This window comes from Rhinoderma darwinii, chromosome 2 (genome assembly GCF_050947455.1).
Source record: "Rhinoderma darwinii isolate aRhiDar2 chromosome 2, aRhiDar2.hap1, whole genome shotgun sequence".
In the NCBI taxonomy this organism is placed as follows: domain Eukaryota; kingdom Metazoa; phylum Chordata; class Amphibia; order Anura; family Rhinodermatidae; genus Rhinoderma; species Rhinoderma darwinii.
Genome location: NC_134688.1, coordinates 186433339 through 186451713, shown reverse-complemented (window position 1 = coordinate 186451713; position 18375 = coordinate 186433339). Strand labels below are relative to the sequence as shown.

Here is an 18375-nt window from a genome sequence, read left to right as displayed (position 1 = left end):
ATAAACTATAATTAACCAAGCACTGAGTTAATACCCATATATTATTCGGCTTTAACATGATTCATTTGTTTGTGTTTTTTTGCACCCTGAAATAATTATATACTATTTTTTTCATACTACATTGCACAGTACCAATTGCTGATTTTAACATTATATATACAAGTCGGCAGCAAGCAATTCAGTAATTAAACCGATAATATAAGGAAAATAAAGACGTAAATAACATCTGCCTGACGATTATGATCAGAATTAAAATATTTGATTTATTTTTCTACTTTTCCTTGTAATGTTTTATTTTTATGTACCATCACTATGCTTACTTTCAGACATATGTCTTTCCCAAATAGAGGTAGACTATTAGGCTATGTTGACACACTGTGTTTTCAGCCATTTATCGGGGGGCTTAAACGCCTCGAAAAACGCCTGAAAAAACAGAAGCTGAACGCCTCCAAACATCTGCCCAATGATTTCAATGGGAAAAACAGCTTTTCGTTCAGACAGGGCGGTTTTCTTCACCTTGCCGTTTGAAAAAACAGCGAGTAAAAAAACGCCCCGTAAAAAGAAGAGCCATTTTTTGAGCCATTTTTCATTGTTTCAATAGAAAAACGTCTCAAAAAAACGCATAAAAAAACCATTTGATGCTTTAAAAATTGCTGAAAATCAGAGGCTGTTTTCCCTTGAAAACAACTTGTATTTTACAGTCATTTTTACTTTAGCGTGTGAACGTAGCCTTAAAGCTGCCATTTTTCTAAAATGTTTAAATGGACATTAACTTTTCAAACAACTTATTCTAATCTAATGGTATACCTTTTATAGATCAACTTTGTAATGTATTTACTGTTAGAATGTAGTTGTTTTATCCATACAAATTCTGTGTGTAGTTACTGCCACACTCCCTTCCTGTAATCTGCTGTCCTCTCCCAGTTGTAAAGCAAAGTCCATCCTTGTTTACGGACCAGAATTAATGGGCTGGAGAAGGTGGGGGTCTGTCACTTTACTGCCTGCTATACGAGCCTTTGGAGAGGGGAGTGGGGAACAGGAGGAGGGAGCAGAGAGAGAGAGTGAGTTAGCAACAGACATGCTTCATACAAGTCTATAGAGAGGGAAGTGTGAGCAGGGAGAGAGCAGGAGCAGTACAAGTCTATGTAGAGGGGAGGGGTGAGTAGGAGGAGGAAGCAGGAGCAGAGAGAGAGAGAGGCACAGGCTGGAAAGATTTAACTGTCACACCAATGCTGGATTCTCAGCTACACTGGTCTGTACTGCTGTATAATGTCTTCCATGCTGATGCAGCTTCTATATGTGTGATATATAGAGATAGGAGAGCAGGATTCTTCTCTTCTATGTGTAGTGTATGGCAGACATGATAGCAGTTTGGATCCGCCCACTAGTTCAGGTACAACTTACAATTACAGATAGAGCCTGGGGAGGGGAAAACTGCTGGAAAAAAAAATGCAGAATACAAGTCATATAATGACCAGAAACAGTGTTATTCATGCGAACACACATACACATATGACAGCTTATTCTGATAAGTCACCTAAGAAGTTAGGTTCGCTTTAATGAAAAAATTGCTGGCTATTCATTTTTATCTATTTACAATACATTTTCTAATTCCGTTTTATAACAGTGAGGTCCCATTGGGCAGATGTATTTCAAAATGATGTACATATATTTAACAACAGAAATGAAACATTGTTTCAAAAGGAAATACAGGCTGGGAGCAGCTGTAACTATGGCATGTTCAGATGTCATCAGTAAGTGCATCACGTTTTCTTACCATTTGGTGAAACGTAAGCCTGCTTTGTCAGCTGAGTCATAGACATGCAAAGAGTTATTTTTAAGTAAATAAGCAGCTATCTAATCTGAACCATACCATTAAGAAATGGAACTGGTCATCCACACCTTCATTACAACTGGCATTGCTAAAGAATCTTTCTAGAACTTTCAGGACCGTTTTGTACACATGATCAGTTAGTTGCTTTCCATTGAGGGGTTCCGTCGGGGGAACCCCTCAACGGAAAGGCAACGGAAACCTTAGCTTCAGTTTGCATTACCATTGACCTCAAAACGGAAGCTAAGGTTCCGTTTGCCTTTCCGTTGAGAGGTTCCTCCGACGGAACCCCTCAACGTAAAGCAACGCTGATGTTAACACAGCCTTATGCTGATGGGCGCCACTTTCTGTATAAACATGGACAGAAATTATTTTAGAAATGACTGAACTGCACACCATCATTTACAAAGTGTTTTTTGCTTTTGAAACCATTTGGACTATTATACTCATGTAATGAAATAGAAGAATACAATAGTGTATAAAAGTGTACACTAACTACACAACGCCCTGATAACGTACTTGCAATGTCATACAGCTACATATATTTTATCTGTATATATGTAGATTCACAGTAGTCCATGATTATATCCTGCAACATAAATCCATATATTTATTTTTTTTAGTCAGAAAGAATTTTCACATTTTAGAAAAGTAAAACAGATTACATAATCCCTTCCCCCCACCCGATCCCCCAGCTGCAGCTGAGAGTGTCCGTCCTCTTCTTCATCAACTCGAAGTATCCTCCATAGAACCTCTTGATGGCAAATTGCCATTAACATATGTCATATAATCGTCGCACTCCATTTCCACAGATTATACAATGCATACAGAGTGGACACATTTACTAGTCCTTCTCAATTAATTAGATTATCATCAAAAAGTAAATTTATTTCACTAATTCAATTAAAAAAGTGAAACTCATATATTATATAGATTCCTTACACACAGAGTGATCAATTTCCAGCATTTTTTTCTTTTAAGGTTGATGATTATGGCTAACAGTTAATGAAACCCCAAAATTTAGTGTCTCAGAAAATTGGAATATTATATAAGCCCCATTTCAAAAATGATTTTTAATACCGAAATGTTGGCCTACTGAAAAGTATGTACAATATATGCACTCAATACTTGGTCGGGACTCCGGCTATGCATGAATTACTGCATCAATGTGGCGTGGCATGGAGGCGATCAGCCTGTGGCACTGCTGAGGTGTTATCAATGCGGCGTGGCATGGAGGCGATCAGCCTGTGGCACTTCTGAGGTGTTATCAATGCGGCGTGGCATGGAGGCGATCAGCCTGTGGCACTGCTGAGGTGTTATCAATGCAGCGTGGCATAGAGGCGATCAGCCTGTGGCACTGCTGAGGTGTTATCAATGCAGCGTGGCATAGAGGCGATCAGCCTGTGGCACTGCTGAGGTGTTATCAATGCAGCGTGGCATAGAGGCGATCAGCCTGTGGCACTGCTGAGGTGTTATGGAAGCCCAGGTTGCTTTGATAGCGGCCTTCAGCTTGTCTGCATTGTTGGGTCTAGTGTCTCATCTTCCTCTTGACAATACCCCATAGATTCTCTATGGGGTTTAGGTCAGGCGAGTTTGCTGGCCAATCAACCCAGTGATACTGTGGTTATTAAACCAGTTATTGGTACGTTTGGCAGTGTGGGCAGGTGCCAAGTCCTGCTGGAAAATGAAATCAGCATCTCCATAAAGCTTGTCAGCAGAGGGAAGGATGAAGTGCTCGAAAATTTCCTGGTAGACGGCTGCGTTGACTCTGGTCTTGATATAACACAGTGGTCCAAAGTCCTGTTTTCAGATGAAAGTCAATTTTGCATTTCATTGGGAAATCAAGGTCCCAGAGTCGGGAGGAAGAGTGGAGAGACATCCATCCAAGTTGCTTGCGGCCCAGTGTGAAGTTTCCACAGTCAGTGATGGTTTGGGGAGCCATGTCATCTGCTGGTGTTGGTCCACTGTGTTATATCAAGTCCAGAGTCAACGCAGTCGTCTACCAGGAAATTTTAGAGCACTTCATGCTTCCCTGCTGACAAGCTTTATGGAGATGCTGATTTCATTTTCCAGCAGGACTTGGCACCTGGAAAAAAACGTTGCTGTAGACGCAGCACCTGCACCGCCTGCCGTCAAAAGACGGTAGGCGGTCGTTAAGGAGTTCAAGTAAACATGTTTATTTTGTTAGACCAAAGTTCCTAAAACCGTTATTATGCTGGATATAGCTCATGCGCCAGACATATAGGCATTCCCTTTCTATGGCGAGTTTCAGCCTCTATGTGCCTAATGCTGATTGGATCATTCCTAATAGCCAATAGAAGTTTAGAATGTGTTGTTGCGTTGTAATAGGTTAATGCTATGTTAATGAGGAAGCATACAATGAGTATAAATAAAGTTACAGGGCATCGGCTCTTCAGAACAGGCACTTTGACAAACCACCAACTTGTCTCTATGTTACAACTCTCCAGCGCGCTGAACAATTTGGAATCTCTGACAGACCCGGACTTCGATAGACGTTGCCTATCACCGTAAAGGAGGAAACTCTAAGGCTATGTTCACACGGAGTATTTTGGGGGAGGAATATCTGCCTCAAAATTCCGTTTGGAACTTTGAGGCAGATTTTCCTCTCCCTGCACGCCGATTTTCGCGGCGATTTTCGCGCCGTTTTTCGCCCACGGCCATTGAGCGCCGCGGGCATAAAACAGCGCGAAATATGCTTTCTCTGCCTCCCATTGAAGTCAATGGGAGGTCAGAGGCGGAAGCGCCCGAAGATAGGGCATGTCGCTTCTTTTTCCCGCGAGGCAGTTTTACTGCTCGCGGGAAAAAGACGCCGACACCTCCCATTGAAATCAATGGGAGGCGTTCTCGGGCCGTTTTTGCCGAGTTTTGCGACGCGGTTTCCGCGTCAAAAAACTCGGCAAAATACTCCGTGTGAACATAGCCTTAGGCTGGGTTCACATGAGCACATTAACGTCCGTAATGGACGGACGTATTTCGGCAGGAAGTCCCGGGCCGAAATCAGTGCAGGGAGCCGGGCTCCTAGCATCATACTTATGTACGATGCTAGGAGTCCCTGCCTCTCTGCAGGACAACTGTCCCGTACTGTAATCATGTTTTCAGTACGGGACAGTAGTTCCACGGAGAGGCAGGAACTCCTAGAATCGTACATAACTATGATGCTAGGAGCCCGGCTCCCTGCACTGAGTTCGGTCCGGGACTTCCGGACGAAATACGTCCGTCAATTACGGACGTTAATGTGCTCGTGTGAACCCAGCCTAACAGCTGAATGCTTAAAATAATTTCAAACATTTGTTATTGCAGGTTTTACCTCCCATGAATTCATTGGGCAAAACCCCAACAGGAAAACAGTGATTCCGAAGCATAAATTTACATACTGCGGATAAAAAAAACGCACCGCAGGTCAATTTATACGTTTTTCGGCAGATTTTTTTCAGCTCTGTCTGGGTGAGATTTGTTCAAATCTCATCCACTTTGCTGTTACTGTAATACACTGGGGATTTTTCACAATGAAATTCGTTGTGGAAAATTCGCAGTGTTTACGCTACATGTAAACATAACCATAGTATAAACAAAATTCATCCTATAAAATTATTTGCCACCCTGCTGGTATATTCATTTCCAAGTAGAGAATATTAAGGAAAATAACAGTAGAAGTAAAAAATTGGCCCCAGGCCTGGAGGATCAAAGATGAATCAAAGAACAATGTTGTTTGAGCAGAGCTGCAGTGTCAAGTATGGGGAGGCACAGAGCAGCAGCCCGAGCCTGAGATGAGGAGGAGCTGTAATGGAACAGCCTCAAATCAATCAACACAGAATAAGGCCCCATTCACACCACCATAAAAACTCTGAATTTCTGAACTTGTATTACGATCGCAAGTTCTGGCCCAACCGCAGGTCTAATAACTTAAAGAGGCTCTGTCACCAGATTCTCAAATCCCTATCTCCTATTGCATGTGATCGGCGCTGCAATGTAGATAACAGTAACGTTTTGTTTTTTTAAAAACGTTAATTTTTGGCTAAGTTATGAGCAATTTTATATTTATGCAAATGAGGTTTGAAATGGACAACTGGGCGTGTTTTCTCTTATTTCCAACTGGGCGTGTATTGTGTTTTTAACTGGGCGTGTTTACGTGTATAACACTGACCAATCAGTGACCAGTCAGCATCATACACTCCTCTCCATTCATTTACACAGCAGCGATGTGCAGCCATATAAACAGAGATTAACGTTAATCAAGTGTCCTGATAATGAATACACATGAAATCCAGCCTGGACGTCATGTGTATTCAGAATCCTGACACTTCTGACTCTTTTCTGTGAGATTTCCAGCAAGGGAAACGAAATCTCGTTTACCTCCGTAATCTCGCGAGATTTCGTTTCCCTTGCTAGAAATCTCAAAGAAAAGACAATACACAATAAAAACACAATACACGCCCAGTTGGACATAACGAAAGAAAAAAAACGCCCAGTTGTCCATTTCAACCCTCATTTACATATATATATATATATATATATATATATATATATATATATATATATATATATATAAAATAGCTCATAACTTGGCCAAAAATTAATGTTTTTTTAAAAAAAAAAACACGTTACTGTTCTCTACATTGCAGCGCCGATCACATGCAATAGGAGATAGGGATTTGAGAATCTGGTGACAGAGCCTACTATGATGCTGCTAGGGTGTATTCACATGTGCAGATTTTTTTTTTAATGCAGTTTTTTAAGCCAAAACTTGGAGTGGGTTCAAATAAGAGAAGTGGTATCTGTCCTTTATACTTTCTCTCCCTTTATGATCCACTCCTGGTTATGGCTTATGGTGTCCACGGCCAATAGAAGCGGGCGGGTACGTAATTGCGGACCGTATTGCGGTCCGCAATTATCGAGTTTTTCCACGGTCGTGTGAATGGGGCCTTAGTTTAGGTCATACAACTGGGATTTGGGCTGCAAAAACGCACCTGTATAACTATAGTGTGAACCTGGAATTTCCAGAGTTAAGAGAGTCGACTAACATGAATTTTGTAAAACCACAATCCCTTCCCTATTACAAGCGAACAATGAGTATAACAGAAAGCATTTGCTCTGGTGTAGGAGACACATGACCGCTGTAATGCCACGTGAATGACACTCAGGTAGACGGCTAGTACATGTGAACCTTGCTGATGTATACACATTGATATGAGGGTACTCATTTACACAGCTGCACACTAGGGGTCGCTAGAGACGCTGCGCTACGTTGAGAGGCGGCGTTACAGGTCACAGGAAGCGGATGTTTGCAGGCAACTAGCAAGCTGTCTAACTAGAGTAAGGAAATGAAAACAGGTAGACGCTCTTGCCCTGATTTCTCTATCGCTCTGGTGGAGTTTTACTTAGGTGAGAGCAGAGTAGGTGGCGAGTTGTGGAGACGGTGCCTGGAACTAGGAGACACCTTGACAGGAGAGACACACGTACACACGTAGAGTTGACGGCGGTGACAGGAGACTACTACTGGAACATTTCCACCCTGGGAGACAGGGGCAGGACGAAGAAGAGGGCGGATTGTATTCACATGCTGTTTTCCTAGAAGCAGCCCGTACATATAACCAGCATGGCCCCGATCCCGGCCCTCAGCCTTCTACCCCAGCAACATTACTGCTGCTGCTGCTGCTGCGGCGGCTACACACAGGGAGACCATAATAACAGCAGATACACGCGGGATGAGAGGAGCAGCCGCACTCCTTGCACTGGCATCTACAGCCTCATCCTCACCTTGTTAACCCTGCACACAGCTCGCAGCCACACAGAAGGTGAGAACCCCTGTTATTTCTCCTATGCCAGACATGTCAATGAGGCCCAGACTGCCTGTAGTTTTCTCTCTTAGTTCTCAGCATCATCATGCCTTGGGCCCCCTGTGCTAGCATTGCCCTGCCGTGGGCCCCCTGTGCCAGCGGCGTCCTCCCTCGTGCCCCCTGTGCCGGCGGCGTCCTGCCTCGGGCCCCCTGTGTCGGCGGCGTCCTGCCTCGGGCCCCCTGTGCCGGCGGCGTCCTGCCTCGGGCCCCCTGTGCCGGCGCCGTCACACAATACTATTCCTCTTTCGGTTCCTTGTCTTGTAACCTTGTCTTCCGTCCTGCAGTCTTGTAAAGTTGATAAGGACGTTTTATTTTCTACCAGTGAGTCTTTAGCACTGACGCTTCATGTGACTTTACATTAGAAGCATGGACGCCGTACAGAAGTACAGCAATGAACTGTCCTCATTACAATGACGTTTTATGAAATAAAGAGGCGCCGGTACATCCATGATCCAGTGCCGGGTCCCTCTCTGGTAGCCGAGATCATTGGTGCTGGTCCATCTACTCCGTGTCATTTACAACTTCGAGCAGAAAATGACTTATTAGATCCTTTCCTTTTATATGTTGGATTTGTTGTCAGATCTGGCCAAGCTTGGTGGGTTCTGCAGAAAATGTTATGTTACAGTGGGCCGCCTGCACACGCTGCAGAAACAACCCTATTCTGATGAATGACACTGATTTTTAGTCTCAGAAAATTCTGCAACAGAATCTGCAGCGTGTGCAGGGGGCCTTAGATCAGGGCTACACAGACTGTTTATAGCGCTTCCGATTTATTAAGCTACAACTGCAGTGTAAAGGGATTCCTTTGAGTTGTATTCAATCTTGTGGGCTGCGTAGTACTACAAAGTGTGTGTAGCCCTGGCATGACTGGGATCTGTTTACTACTGCTCAGACGTCCCTTCATTTACGTGATGTTAGTACATTGTGAGGACACCCGCAGTAAGGCTATGTTCACACGGAGTATTTTGGGGGAGGAATATCTGCCTCAAAGCTCCAAACGGAATTTTGAGGCAGATATTCCTCCCCCAAAATACTCCGTGTGAATAGCAATGATCGCGCCGTTTTTCGCCCGCGGCCATTGAGCGCCGCGGGCAGAAAACACGCTTTCTCCTGCCTCCCATTGAAGTCAATGGGAGGTCGGAGGCGGAAGCGCACGAAGATAGGGCATGTCGCTTCTTTTTCCCGCGAGGCAGTTTTACTGCTCGCGGGAAAAAGACGCCGACGCCTCCCATTGAAATCAATGGAAGGCGTTCTCGGGCCGTTTCTGCCGAGTTTTGCGACGCGGTTTCCGCGTCAAAAAACTCGGCAAAAGACCCCGTGTGAACATAGCCTGAAGGTCTTTCATATTTACCTGCCTCTTCAGTTCTTGTGAGTGAGATGCTTGTAGGGCACTTCCATAGGATTGACCACATTTGTACAGCCATAACTTGTAACTTCCTCTTAACCATTACAACACTTCCACACTTTTGTATAAATACTGCTTCAGAGACAAATTGTACTTGTTGCCCAATAACGCCAGGGCTACACGGAGACGTTTTGTAGCGCTACATAATTGATTTTAACTATTGAGCTAGAGCTGAAGTCTAAATGGATATGTTGAGTTATATTCAATCTAGGACTGCAGCGGTCACTCAAGAGTTGAAATCGATTAAGTAGTGCTCCAAAAAGTCTAGGTGCTTCCCTGGCCTAAGGCCTTATTCCCACGAGCGTGTCCGTTTTGCGCGCGTTGCAGATCTGTGTGACATCCGGTGGATAGGTCATCAGTTGTCAGAAGCTGGAAAACCCCTTTAACAAATCTCATCCACACGCTGCGTAAATATTCCGACCAGAAATTGACCTGCGGTGCGTATTTTTCGGACCGCAGCATGTCCATTCCTGCTGCGGAAAGTGGACTGATCTGCTGCGCTTTTCAGAGGAGATGTCACCATCTCCCAGCATTAAGAAAAACGCAGAATAATCTGCATTTTCTGCGGTAAAAAAACACATGCGTTTTTTCCCCAGTGGAATGTCTGCCACTTTTTATTTTCTGCAGCAATTCCGTTACGTGTGGACAAGCCCTAAACCCTTTAGGCTGGATTCACACACAGCGTTTTTGCTGGGGTTTTTTTTGGTGCCGTTTTTAATAGCACTTTTTTTTAGTGTGGTCAGATGTTACATTAAAGTCTAAAGTAAAATATCAAATGTACTACATACTGCGTCTTTGTTGTTTTTGAGGCAATTTTGTGGTCCTTGGCCCAAAACGCAGCATTCTCTGGGTATGGAGTTTTTTCTGGTGTTTTCTCATAGGCTCCTCAATAGGACTTCTTAAAGAGGCTCTGTCACCACATTATAAGTGCCCTGTCTCCTATATAAGGAGATCGGCGCTATAATGTAGGTGACGGCAGTGCTTTTTATTTAAAAAAAGATCTATTTTTACCACTTTATTAGCGATTTTAGATTTATGCTAATGAGTTGCTTAATGCCCAAGTGGGCGTATTTTCACTTTAGACCAAGTGGGTGTTGTACAGAGGAGTGTATGACGCTGACCAATCAGCCTCATGCACTCCTCTCCATTCATTTAGGCAGCGCATAGGGATCCTTTTAGATCGCTATGTGCTGTCTTATACTAACACATTAACAATACTGAAGTGTTTAGACCGTGAATAGACATTCCACGGGATGTCTATTCACAATCTCTGCACTTTGTTACTGTTTCTGTGGTAGTTACAGTAGAGGAAGCGTGATCTCGTTGTAACCTGTCATTTACCGCATAATCTCGCGAGATCACGCTTCCTCTGCTGTAACTACCACAGACAGAGTAACGAAGTGCAGAGATTGTGAATAGACATCCCGTGGAATGTCTATTCACTGTCTAAACACTTCAGTATTGTTAATGTGTTAGATCCTTATGTGCTGTCTTATACTAACAGGATCCCTATGCGCTGAGTAAATGAATGGAGAAAAGTGCATGATGCGGATTGGTCACTGATTGGTCAGTGTCATACACTCCTCTGTACAATGCCCACTTGGTCTAAAGTAAAAATACGCCCACTTGGGCATTAAGAAACTCATTAGCATAAATCTAAATTCGCTTATAAAGTGGTGAAAACAGATAGTTTTATTAAATAAAAAGCATTACTGTCACCTACATTATAGCGCCGACCTCCTTATGTAGGAGATGGGGCACTTATAATGTGGTGACAGCCTCTTTAAAGGCACGTACAAAATGACACTAACTGAAGAACGCCATAAAACAGCATGTTTCATTTTAATGCTGATGCGATTTAAACGCCAATAATATTTTGTGTGTTAGGGGGCCTTATGGGAGAAGCCCTCTAACTATAAATCCCCTAAGGCTATGTTCACACTGGTTGAATACTCTAAGAAAAATCTGCAGCGTATACAGTACACTATGAGAAATCCAACGGATTATTCGCACCAAATGGTGCTTTAATCTGGTTTGTACATTCGACCAGATTGACCGCTGCGGAAAACGGCCTACTGAAATAAAACCTGCATTCCTTCTCTTCTGTGTCCAGGGGTCCTACTGGGATGACGTTTCATCACATGTAAACTGCTGCTGTTTGTGATTGGCAGCCAGGACAGAGCCCCTTGAAGAGCTGGCACGTGGTGCTATGGCATTGCCGCATGAGGGAAGTATGCTTAACGCTTTATTTTTATTTGCGGAATCTGCTGCGAATACGTTGAGTAATCGCAGCAAATTCTGCAAACAATGGCATTTGTTGCGGAATTTGACTTGAACTTAATGGGGGAATTCTGCAACAATTGCGCAGCATTCCGCACCACAGGCGAATTTATTCATGTATGCCGTTTTTTTCCCCCCTGCATTGTGTGAATGAGATTTGTTAAATCTCATCCAGTGCGCTGCTACTATAATATGCTGTGAATTTTCTACCTGCAAATCCAGACATAAAAACTGCACCGTATACGCTACATGTGAGCATAAATTATCTTCTAAAGGGTCCAACAAAAATAGCTGAACATGGTTCAAAACTCCATATATAAACTCCACTAACAATCCACTTATCAGTAGCCAAAGTAAACAATGTTTGAAAATAAAATATACCTTTTATTAAATATGTATTAAAATGCACAAAAAAAGTATACAAGATGGTAAAAACATTGAGCTGGTGAACACCAAATATAGAATGTATAATACAGCTAGGTATATAAATATCTAGAAATGATTAAGGCTAGGTAGCGTATAATATAAATAAGCTTTTCATGTATTTGAATCCTATAAGTGGAGTGAATGAACCGTGCGTATACATGTGAACATACTCTAATAGGGTATTTGGAAATTGCTTGCAATAATATGAACTTGATTCTATTATAATTCTCACTTGGTAAAGGGCCGCAAACCCCTTTTTGTTTTAGTCCTTGATGGGGGTCCCAGCTTATGGTCCCTCTCTGATGCTCATATGGAATTTTGGATGTTTAGAAATATGTGACATATATATGAAATGTTTCTGAATGCATCAAAGGACACTGTGGTATAGAATATAGAAATGTGGATATACAGTTCAATGGGTCATTGTAAGAAGCACCTGCACTAACTGCCATTCTTCCATCCCATACACACCTTTATTTGTGTGATCTCTCCATGTGTTTAGAGAAGATAGATTGTGGCCTGCTACTAATGCAAACAACCTGTTTCTAGTACAGACTTAGGCCCCATGCACACGAACGTAAAAACGTCCGTAATTACGGGCCCATGGACTTCTATTGGCCACAGGTACCTCCCCGTATGCTTACGGGAAGGTGCCCGTGCCTTTAAAAAAATATAGAAAATGTCCTATTTAGAAGTCTATCGGGCTCCCATAATTACGGGTGACTACGTGTGTGCACCCGTAATTACGGGAGCGTTGCTAGGCGACGTCAGGGGATAGTCACTGTCCAGGGTGCTGAAAGAGTTAACTGATCGGCAGTAACTCTTTCAGCACCCTGAACAGTGACTACTGATCACAATATAGATCAACCTGTAAACAAAAATAGACGTTCATACTTACCCAGAACTCCCTGGTTCTTCCTCCAGTCAGGCCTCACGGGATGACGTTTCAGCCCATGTGACCACTGCAGCCAATCACAGGCTGCAGCAGTCACATGAACTGCCGCGTCAGCCAGGGAGGTCGGACTGGATGTCAAGAGAGGGACGCGTCACCAAGACAACGGCCGGGTAAGGCGGGATTCACACGAACGGGTCGTTCCCGAGCCCGAGTGCCGGCCGGTAAAATCGGCCATTCTGCCCGGCCGGTTTGCATAAAGTTTTGCATCCGGGCCGGGCCGGACAGTGACATCAGCGGCAACTCCTGAAGGGGAATCCCCATGTGTTCGGGGATTCCGCTTCAGGAGTTTCCCCTGATGTCACTGCCCAGATATGGACAGAGACATCAAGCACTCTGTCCAGGAGCGGAATCCCCGAAAACACGGGGATTCCGCTCCTTCAAGGAGCTAAAGTGCGGCTAGCACATAGCAGAGCGGGGAGATACCTCCCTCCTCTGCTATAGTGGGGTCGCTACAGTAGTAGCAGCAGCTGCAGCTGCTAGCGGCGCCATCGAAGGTGTCGCCGGGCCAGGGTGATTTTAACAAGCAGGGGAAGGGAGCCAGCGCAGCGCTCCCTCCACCTGCTGTACACCCCGGCCCTGCCACACAGTGTGCAGCGATGCCATTCGTCAGAATGGCATCAACTCCTCCTCCTCACATGCACTCTGCGCTGTGAGGAGGAGGAGATAGAGCGCAAGCGCCGGAAAACCCGGCCATTACTCGGGACACATTCCGGTGATGGCCGTGTAATACCCGGCCCCATAGACTTCTATGGGGGCCGGGTACCCGGGCGAAGATAAAGCATGTCGTATTTTTTGACGGCCGGATTTCCCGGCCGTCAAAAAATCGGTCGTGTGAATAGCCCCATTAGGGGTCTATTATTCCTAATGCAGCTGGGTGCCGGCCGATTTATGAACGGCCGGCAGCCGGCCGGGAAACCCTGCCGTGTGAATGAGGCCTAAGTATGAATTTCTTTTGCTGTGGAAAGGGCTGCCCCTCCTCTCTATCCTGCACTGATAGGCTGGATTCACACGACCATGTTACGTCCGTAATGTACGGAACGTATTCCAGCCATAGAGAGAAGGGCTGCTGATTAGTGCAGTGTAATTTTGCAGCGAAAACTTGCCCGTGAATACGGGTGACATTGGACCCGTATTTACGGGAGGACAAAAATACTTTCGTGTGCATGAGGCCTAATAAAATGAGAAGATCTGAAAACAAGTTGAGTGCTCACCGGTCATAACCTCACCTGTGTGGAGCATTTGTCATGTGGTGCATTGTAAGAAAGTGATGACATGGTATCTAGAGTTATAGAGGTTTGTTGGTTGCCCAGTTTAGAATACCCATTTTCATTTACCGACTAGGGAATTCTGAATTGCTAAAGGGGAGTGTAATGTTGAGGATCCCCCTCTTTTAGCTGTTAGGGTATGTTCACACGATTAACAAAATACGTCTGAAAATACGGAGCTGTTTTCAAGGGAAAACTGCTCCTGATTTTCAGACGTTTTTTGAGCAACTCGCGTTTTTTACGGCCGTTTTTGGGTCTGTTTTCATTGGAGTCTATGAGAAAACTGCTTCAAAGACGTCCCAAGAAGTGTCCTGCACTTCTTTTGACGAGCCGTCATTTTACGCGCCATATTTTGACAGCGACGCATAAAATGACAGCTCGTCTGCACAGAACATCGTAAGACCCATTGCAAGCAATGGGCAGATGTTTGCCGACGTATCGGAGCCGTCTTTTCAGGCGTAATTCGAGGCGTGAAACGCCTCCATTACGCCTGAAAATTGGTCGTGTGCACATACCCTTACAAAGTATGTCTCTTGCTTTGTAGGACCTGTCCTGTCCTGCGTTTCACAGAAAACCCAATGATCTGATTGAATACTGCAATTCTTAATTTTGCCTGTGGTGGCGCTGCAGGGAAACTGAACACTAAACAGAATTCACTGAAAAGTTGTGTATCGGCACTGCTTGACTCCTCAGATGTCTCTGATTGGGAAAAGAAACATTGGACGGGTCTGACTTGCATCTTTCCAAACATTCGTTCTTCTACAAGATATGTAGCGCCCTATCCCGCTTGAAATAAACACGCACATGACTTGAGCATGAGATACGAAGATCGCTTTCATATACTATTAATGAAAAGTCCTCTTGCTTACCAATAACGTTTTGTCAATTCTTTTTGGCGATCTGTAACGTGGGGGCACATACAAATAGTGACCGCAGTAAAGGAGGTGGTGGTCATGTGATGAATGCGCATTTTGTCCATAGCGTCCCTGCTTGGACATACACAGACAAGAAGCTAATACTTACCTGACGCTTCTTTATGAATGTGCGTGCAGGGACGCGATGACACATATCTAACCTAAAGTATGTCAAGTATTCCTGTCAGATGAAGCTACTCCCTGTGAGTACGATTACCATAGTGATTGGCATGACTGATCTGTATAGCTGTATTCTGCTGCTTTGGGTTAGTCCATTGAAGATTTTTGAAGTAGGTAAGCCATTGCGGACAGATTTTATTTTTGTGCCTAGTATGGGAGCTTGAGTATACATGAGCCAGGGTTATACCATTAAAAATATTTCATTTATGAGCTCAGATGAACATTTTGTTCTATCAGAAAGTGTTGAGTTGAAGTTACTTACACAAACTTCTTCATTTTTCTTTGCACTGTTTAATGAAATTACTAGGGAAGCTCATGTGCTTTTCTTGGTAATAGATTATCCACGCGCTATACTGGAAAACTGTCCACCATAGTAAGATTTTTCACGGTAGTCATCACTTCCCATCACTCATATCATTTACTTTGAATCTGAAGACATACGGTGGTGAAGTAGGACCCCATAGAACACGATCGGTTCCATGTTAAAGATCTGTACAACTTGGGGGTCGGCCAATAAGCTGTTTATTAAAGGGGTTTTCCGGGGACCAAAAATTGCATTGCAATAATATATTTGTTAAACTCCGTAACTTACTAATATACTTTAATTTCAAATTCTGTACTAAATGGTGCAGTTCAAACCTCATGAATTATTCAGGAAGTGCTGGAGCTTTTCTAATAATGAATGACGCTCTGACACGGCCCCACGTGACTGAGGTCTTCATGTGCTGTTCCTGAACATGACCGCAAGGGGCTGTTACATTGCCTATTGCTTGAGTACCGAGCAGAGCATCAGCTAGCGCTTTGCTCCAGCACTGCTTCTGCAGTCCATATTTGGTCAATTCAGGGGTTTCCTATGCGTTTTTTTTTGTCTGGAATCGCGGCAAAACGGAACAATTTTGTCGCAATTTTTCTAGAATGGCTGCAAAATGGTGCAGTTTTGCGACCGTTTTGGGGAAAAAATAAATATGGGGTACATAAACACGAGCTGGGAGGGGGGGGGGGGTAAATGAGAAGGTGGCAGTGGAGGAAGGGGCTTGATGGCGCAGGGAAAGGACCACAGGCGATCTTCTTACCTCCAGCTTTCGCTCCTGTGAGTACTAGCCTGGGCGCTGCCACAGTCTCTCCCCCCCCCCCTCCTCTGCGGCTCTTATAAGTACCCTGGTAATGGGGAAAACCATAGGAAGCTCTGGCTTCTAACTGAAGTGGCACAATTCTCATAATGCTGCTAATGGTTTTAGCTGATCTCTGGCTGTGTGAGCCTTCCTATTCCCACGCTGGAGCCATGCTCGTAGCACCCACTGTTCCAGAATAAACGTGCAACATCTGTTCAGCTTTTTGTGCCAATGTGAGCCTCTACCTTAATAGCCTTTTACAGCTCATCTAACTTTTTTCTGCTGGGTGAGCCGTGTTGCATTTTTGTGTGCACGGGTCATGTCCTGGGAACTGTGCAACCAACGTGGGATAGCCGGGTGGCTCATAATGGCGCCAACAGAGTCTAATTGGCTTAATGTGCTGTCGCCTGACTGACATCATTAGCACCCGCCTGGCAGTACAGTACGGGACTTTAATGAAGTACATAAAGAGAGGCTCTGAGAACCTCTTATTACCTGTAATACTCTGCCGCCCTCCCGCTCTATATGAACTCCGTCTCCTGCGTAAGAATACTCATGATACTGATTTCAAAGCGTTTAGTATCCTTTACAGGCTTCAATGACGCCTGTAGAGATATTATTGCAACCTCTGGGAATGCCCCTTTTGCTAATTCGCTCTTGGAGAAGTCATTAACACATAGGTGCACTTACCTTTTCACCCTCCACTGTGGATGTTTACTCAGTATGCTCAATTATTTGTGTGTTAAGGGGATTTTACATTGGGCAATTATCGGGCAAATGATTGTTCATAGAATGCTCGTTGCCGATAATTGCCCTGTGTAAACAGGGCAGCGATCAGCAAAAGAATGAGCAAACACTCAATCATCTGCTGGTTGTATCGTCTTAAAGTGAAATATTATCGTTGTCGGCAGCACATCTCCCTGTGTAAAGAGGGAGACGCGCTGCCGACATGATGATAATGTATGGGGACGAGCGATCAGAGTAACGAGCGCTCGTCCTCAACCATAGCTCCTAGTGATAGGAGCAAACGAGCAACGAGCTGTCTCGTTGATCATCGCTCGCTGCATCGGCCAAAATAGGCCGGTGTAATATGGCCTTTAGTTCAGTTAGATTGTGTTTGTGAATGCAGAAATCCAGGTAATTCCAAAAGGTTTAACTTACTTTTTCTTGCATTTGCATATATACACTGCAGTCTACCCTGTATAAACTTGGAAAAGGCAGACGTGCTAAAAAGTGTGTTTACCTTCTCTCTCGGTAATTTGTGCACCCACACTTCTGGTAACCCATTTTAAAAAAAAAATCCTTGATTTGTGATAAAGTCCATTAAAGGGATTGTCCATTATTAAGGGTGTATTTAAAACCTGATGGAACCTGTAGAAAAAACTTTTTAATATGCTGTAACTGCTATCCGATTTCTTCTCTTGTCCCTCAAAACTAGTAGTTGCTGTTTAGGTATTATCAGTAGGCCACAAATGTTTCCTCCATAGTGACATAATGACCTGCATTAGCCATTGGAGGAAATGCTTATGTGACACTATTGACTCTATTAGCTTAAAGCTAGGTTTCTAAGGCTATGTTCACGTCAGCGTTGCCCTTCCGTTGAGGGGTTCCATCTGGGTAACCCCTCAACGGAAAGGCAAACGGAAAACCTTTCACAGGGTTCCGTTGTTTTGTCGGAATCCATAGCGCAGTCGACTGCACTATTGATTAGTCAAAAACAATGGAACCCTGTCACAATGGTGACAAACGGAAACATTTAGCAACGTTTCCGACTCCATTGATATATCAATGGTGATGCAAACAGAATCTAAGATTTCCATTTGCCTTTCCGTTGAGGGGTTAACCCGATGGAACCCCTCAATGGAAGGTCAACGCTGATGTGAACAGGCCCTTATTCTCCATTTTCTCTGAGCTAGTGGGTGCTCTATCGTGTTTTCTATACAATGGTTTGTTTTTTTTAAATATAAAATTAAAAGTTAAACAAGCCTTTTCCCATTTTACCTCAAGCACAAGGTAAAAAAAATAACATAACTGGTACTGACGCATCCGTAAAAGTCTGAACTATTACAATACATCATTATTTAGTCCTCACGGTGATCGCCATAAAAAAATGCCAGAATCACTGTTTTTTTAGTCCGTCTCCCACAAA

The 18375-nt window shown here is 44.0% G+C and overlaps 1 protein-coding gene across 2 annotated transcripts in view; it reads left to right on the top strand.

The window, feature by feature from the left end:
• Positions 1-7125: 7125 nt before the first annotated feature.
• Positions 7126-18375, top strand: part of TMEM131 (transmembrane protein 131) — a 218173-nt gene continuing 206923 nt past the window's right edge. For both annotated transcript variants that reach the window (XM_075852597.1, XM_075852596.1), the window contains exon 1: positions 7126-7647. In XM_075852597.1, coding sequence (XP_075708712.1) covers positions 7449-7647 — 199 coding nt within the window. In that variant the 5' untranslated portion in view covers positions 7126-7448. The remainder of the gene's footprint in view (positions 7648-18375) is intronic.